Genomic DNA, 6,000 nt, shown 5'->3' with positions numbered 1-6,000 from the left:
GGATGCTAACCGGTCTCGCCTATTTAATGGAACAAGAAAGAATCACTTTCTCTCTTTCTCTCTCTCTCTCTGAAAGGGGAGATTATTGATAGGATAACCAGTAAAAATGAGATTTCTACGCCAATTTAGTGCTGGCTCTGGGAAGTGGGCCTCAGGAGAGGTCAAAAAAGTCAAGATGGCAGCTGCACCAGCAAAGCCATGTCTTTTTTTTTGTGTGTGTGTGGGGGGCCCTGGGGAGAAGGCTTTGATGGGGGCAACTAGAGTCACCATCTTGACTTTTTCAGGCCCTTTCTGGATGCCCTTGGCATGGGGCATCTCGCCTTCCATTCTCTGACCTCGGCCTGGGCAACAATCCAGATTCAAAGGGTCCCAAATGTGGCTCGGAGCATTTGTGGGCACAGCTGTGTCTTTTTTTTTTTGGCACCTTTTTTTCGTGTTGCTCCCGAAAGACAAGATGCAACGAAGGCTACGGCTGCTCTTCTCAGCTCCCGGTAATGAGAATCCAATTTACTTTGCCTCGTTTATTCTCATCGCAGACGGGTTAGAGACCGCGCCAACTCCGGGTTTGAAAAAGAGAGGGTTTGGCATCACTTGGCACCAGTTGTTTCTTGGAAGTTGTGAGTCACGCAAGGAGCGCTTGAAGAGGGCAGCCAACTCTCCTTTTGGCAAGGCCTTGGGTGTAAGGAGTAGACATCCCGCAGATCAGACGCTCTCCTTTGTCTCCAGATCCTGAGGCATCTGGACACAGCTTGACTTCCGGAATTTAGTTGGGAAAAAGTTCCTCTAGGTTCTTTGGAGACCAGACCGGATGCCCTCAACTCTCTCCCCGAAAATGGTTCTTAATAAAAGGATGGATTTAGAGCGAAAGCTTCCGTTTGAAACTTCTAAAGCGGGCAAGGTCTCCTACTCTCGAGTAGTAGCTACCACCTTCCAGAAGTTAGCTTTGCCATCCCTGATAGCCGGCTGGGATTTTTGGAAGCTTCTCCCGGTGAGACCGAACCAGCGTCTGAGTTTCAAACTCACGTTCCTCAAGAAATGACAACAAAGTTGTAAATATAAACGGGAAAGGAGCTGTTCCACCCTCCTGATCACTGAGATCTCCAAAGGTTTGGACTAGAAGACCTCTAAGGGACCCTTCCAACTCAGTTATTCCGTTGGCAGAAACCAGCAGATCCAGCAACCTGCTAAGCTTTGTCCAGAGGACATTTGCAGACCAAAGGAAGGAAGGAAGGAAGGAAGGAAGGAAGGAGGGAGGGAGGGAGGGAGGGAGGGAGGGAGGGAGGGAAGGAGGAAGGAAGGAAGGAAGAAAGAAAGAAAGAAAGAGGGAAGGAAGGAAGGAAGGAAGGAAGGAAGGAAAAAAGAAAGAAAGAAAGAAAGAAAGAAAGAAAGAAAGAAAGAAAGAAAGAAAGAAAGAAAGAAAGGAGGGAGGGAGGGAAGAAAGAAAGAAAGAAAGAAAGAAAGAAAGAAAGAAAGAAAGAGAGAGGGAGGGAGGGAGGGAAGGAGGAAGGAAGGAAGGAAAAAAGAAACCAAGAAAAGAAAGAAAAGAAATAAAGAAAAAAGGAAAGAAAAAAGGAAGGTAAGGAAGGAAGGAAGGAAATATAGAGGAAGGGAGGGAGGAAGGAAGGAAAGAAGAAAGAAAGGGAGGGAGGAAGGAAGGAAGGAACAAAGAAAAAGAAAGGAAGGAAAGGAAAGGAAGGAACAAAGAAAAAGAAAGGAAGGAAGGAAGGAAAGAAGGAAAGAAAGAAAGAAAGAAAGAAAGAAAGAAAGAAAGAAAGAAAGAAAGAAAGAAAGAAAGAAAGACAGTTGGTGGATCTTGTGTCTCTTTACAAAGCCAGCCTTACTCAAGAGAGATGTCTACATCCAAGCAGACCATTTTTCTAACACCCCCCCCCAGCTCTTGTCTCAAATTTCAGGGGTTCCAGGCTGGAGCTGCCATCCAGGAGCGGAACCGATTTATTACAGTCTATCAGAAAAGATGAGAGGCTGATAGCAAAGACAGCCAAAGGCTGACAAAATGTTTGTTTTTTTTAAACACCCTGGACAGGATGAGGGTTAAGCATCCTGGCTCAAAAGAGGAGCAGAGCATGTGTGAATGCTCACTTTGGAGTTGGAAAAATATGGATTCCGTTAAGCCATAGTCTGTTACGTTTCCAGGCTGCGGAGAACAATATTCTACCTGTCCGGGTGTTTGAGTGGACAAATTCTGCTTAATCCTGCTTTTAGCCTTTCCAAAAAAAAAAAAAAAATAGCGACAGTGTTAGATCTGGGTTCCTTTACACGGTAGAAACTCACCCATCCTTAATTTTTTTTAAAAAAAAATAATAATAATCCAAAATAAACGCCGGTTTGGGAAAAAAAAGCAAGCAAGCAAGCAGACAGAGGCCTGCAGTGGCTGAGTTTTGCATTTTTGGGCAGCAGGAAACCACGGCCCCGTCCAACGCAGGAGGGCCCAGCGAGGGACTACAAAACCTCTTTTTTCGGCACGAATCCTTGCCTCTGCTGAGCTGCTGGCCTTCCTGCAGAAAATGGCCCCAGGTTTAGGCGCGCGAGAGGACGACGAAAACGACGCAGCCCTCGAAAGCGGAGGTTGGCACAGCTGCCTCTGCCAGAAAAGCGAGCGAGAAAAAGAAGGGAGACGGCTGACGATGTTTCTCCTGCACAGTCTTGGTGTAACACCATCGTCTCTGATGTTCCTCGGGTCCTCCGCCCGTCTCTTCCGGAACTCGAGACCTGCTCCAAAATGAGGAGGCCTCAGCTGGGCCTGGCGGCCTCCCCAACTGAAGAGGGCGAGGCTGTCGGTGGGAATCCCGGACAGTCTTTGAAAACTGAAGATGTCGGAAGATGTCAGAAGCGACGGCTGGTCGGGCTTGTCCCTCGCCAAGGTTAGCAACCGGATTCCACCTTAATGTGTAAAATCTTTGCGAAGCCCGGCCTCTTCTTCAACGCCTGGAGGAGGAAGAAGTAAGGAGGAAGAAGTAAGGGAATTGTCTACGGAGCTTCTCAGCCAATCCAGGTTGTCCCAAAGCTGCTTTTTCCCCAAGAGGCAACTGGAAATCTTCCTTGGTTTTCCCTTGAAGACGTTTCGCTTCTCATCCGAGAAGCTTCTTCCGTTCTGGCTGAAGGATTCCCCCAACCGGCTGTCAGAGCGCCAATGAGCAGAGGACTGCAAAGAATATAAATCCTTCCATTCCCCCACCATTCAGTCAGAACGGAAGAAGCTTCTGGGATGAGAAGCGAAACGTCTTCAAGGAAAAAAACAAAGGAAGACTTCCAGTTGCCTCTTGAAAAAAATGCACCTTTGGGTTAAGGGAAGAATGGTCCATCCACAGTCAAGGAGGACTTTAGGAAGTCCTCAAGGCCAGAACATCTGCGACCTTCAAATTATTCTCCAGAGCAACAGAGGGCAGGACGAGAAGCAACGGATGGAAACTGATCAAGGAGAGAAGCAACCTGGAATTAAGGAGAAACTTCCTGACAGTGAGGACGATTAACCAGTGGAACAGCTGGCCACCAGAAATCCTGGGCGCTCCATCACTGGAGGGTTTTAAGAAGAGGCTAGACAGTCACTTCTCTGAGATGGTATAGGACACAGGTCGGCAACCTGCGGCTCCGGAGCCGCATGCGGCTCTTTGAGCCGTCTCTTGCGGCTCCCAGCCGCCCGGTGCGCGCGCACCTCTCCAAATGGAGAGTGGCACCGCCCGTTTGGAGAGGTGCACGCGCACCTCCCCGAATGGGCGGAGGTGCGCGCGCACCTCCCCAAACCTTTGGAGAGGTGCGTGCGTACCTCCGCGCGAATGGGCAGCGGTGCCGCTCTTTCAGGAAGCTGCCGCGGCCCGTCTGCTAAGCTGCCGAAAGCGGCAGCTTAGCAGACGGGCCGCGGCAGCTTCCTCAAAGAGCGGCGCCCCTGCCCATTCCGAGAGGTGCGCGCGCACCTCTCCGAACGACCGGAGTTGCGCACGCACCTCCGCGCGAATGGGCAGCGGTGCCGCTCTTTGAGGAAGCTGCCGCGGCCCATCTGCTAAGCTGCCGCTTTCGGCAGCTTCACAGACGGGCCGCGGCAGCTTCCTGAAAGAGCGGCACCGCTGCCCATTCGCGCGGAGGTACGCGCGCACCTCCGGTCTTTCGGAGAGGTGCGCGCGCACCTCTCGGAATGGGCAGGGGCGCCGCTCTTTGAGGAAGCTGCCACGGCCCATCTGCAAAGCTGCCGAAAGCGGCAGCTTTGCAGACGGGCCGTCGCCGTCGGGCAACCGGGAACCGGTTCCATCTCATTTTTTAAAAAATGGCAGCTGCGTGCGTCCGCGCATGCGCAAAAAAACTTTTTGCGCATGCGCGTGCATGGACACACGCACGCGGCTCCCTCTTTTTTTAATTTGTGATGGAACCGGTTCCCAGTGGCTCTTTTTCTTTTTTAGGTTGCCGACCCCTGGTATAGGATCTCCTGCTTGAGCAGGGGGCTGGACTAGAAGTCCTTCAAAGTCCCTTCCTATACTCCACTCCACTCCACTCCACTCCACTCCACTCCACTCCACTCCAGTCTATTTTCTATTCTATTCTATTCTATTCTATTCTATTCTATTCTATTCTATTCTATTCTATTCTATTCTATTCTATTCTATTCTATCCTATCCTATCCTTATTCTATTCTATTCTATTCTATTCTATTCTATTCTATTCTATTCTATTCTATTCTATTCTATTCTATTCTATTCTATATTCTATTCTATATTCTATTCTATTCTATTCTATTCTATTCTATTCTATTCTATTCTATTTTATTCTATTCTATTCTATCCTATCCTATCCTTATTCTATTCTATTCTATTCTATTCTATTCTATTCTATTCTATTCTATTCTATTCTATTCTATTCTATATTCTATTCTATTCTATTCTATTCTATTCTATTCTATTCTATTCTATTCTATTCTATTCTATTCTATTCTATTCTATTCTATTATCATTCCATTCCATTCCATTATCTGGACCAAAACCATCTCACCTCTAAGCTGACTTGAGTAGTTGGGGGCATCCATGGTGGGGTCAAGGAGGTGAAGATGGTCTCCATGCCCCAGAGAGACACTTGTGTAGGATGAGTGGAAATGTGGGGTGTGAACTATGGGGTCCTTGATGCTCTCTGAGCTTGGTAGTTTTCTTGCAGACTTTTCATCACCCAATTAGGCAACATTATCAGTGCTGGAAAGGGTTGGGGTTTGCGGAGAGGAGGAGGAGGAGGAGGAGGAGGAGGAGGAGGAGGAGGAGGAGGAGGAGGAGGAGGACGACGACTGTGGGGTCCTTGATGCTCTGTGAGCTTGGTGGTTTTCTTGCAGATATTTCATTACTAAACTAGGTAACATCACCAATGCACAGAGCACTGATGCTATTACCTAGGTGGGTAATGAAACGTTTGCAAGAAAACTGCCAAGCTCAGTGATCTGGTGAACCCTCCTTTGGAATGCAGCAGCTGGAAGTACAACATCTGTCTTCAGTCTCTGCACTCAAGTGTTTCTCTTCTCAGCCTCTTCTGACCTCTTTCCCAATCCATTGCACTAACCAAGTTTCTAGTCCCTGCCCCTCAAGGGCTGCAGGCCTGCTAAGAATACACCCGCCATTCCCATCAATCATCCACAAATGGAGGAATCCTTTTACCTGGAGCTTGTTGATCATTTCATCAAACATTTTCTTGGCCTCTGAACTATTTGGTTCCTTAAAGTAATCGGCAATCCCAACTTGGACCACAATGGATTTCAGGTTCCGGCAGACACCTGGAAAGAGAGAGAGAACTTGGTTTGATATTGGGGTCACCCAGGACAAAAAAGTCAAGATGGCGTCCGTCAAGACAAGGCACATAAAAGCCTGTGGGTCTTCGATTACATGATTGTGTGGGAGCCATCTTGACTTTTTTGACATACACACATCTTGCAACAGAGTGCCTCGGGGTGTAGGTGGAGTAGGAAGCAAGAGTTTCTCCAAACAATTTATATCTATCTATCTATCTATCTAT

The 6,000-nt window shown here is 48.1% G+C and overlaps 1 protein-coding gene across 1 annotated transcript in view; it reads right to left on the bottom strand.

Moving 5' to 3' along the window:
- Window positions 1-2,883: 2,883 nt before the first annotated feature.
- The window catches only part of FBXO41 (F-box protein 41), a gene marked incomplete at both ends in the record, with an annotated part of 42,847 nt that continues 39,730 nt past the window's right edge, over window positions 2,884-6,000 (bottom strand). The window contains 2 exons of the mRNA XM_083367139.1: window positions 2,884-2,946; window positions 5,646-5,761. Coding sequence (XP_083223265.1) covers window positions 2,884-2,946; window positions 5,646-5,761 — 179 coding nt within the window. The remainder of the gene's footprint in view (window positions 2,947-5,645; window positions 5,762-6,000) is intronic.

The sequence above is a fragment of the Vipera ursinii genome, assembly GCF_947247035.1.
Source record: "Vipera ursinii genome assembly, chromosome: 7".
Taxonomy (NCBI): Eukaryota; Metazoa; Chordata; class Lepidosauria; order Squamata; family Viperidae; genus Vipera; species Vipera ursinii.
This window is presented reverse-complemented; position numbering and strand designations above follow the sequence as displayed.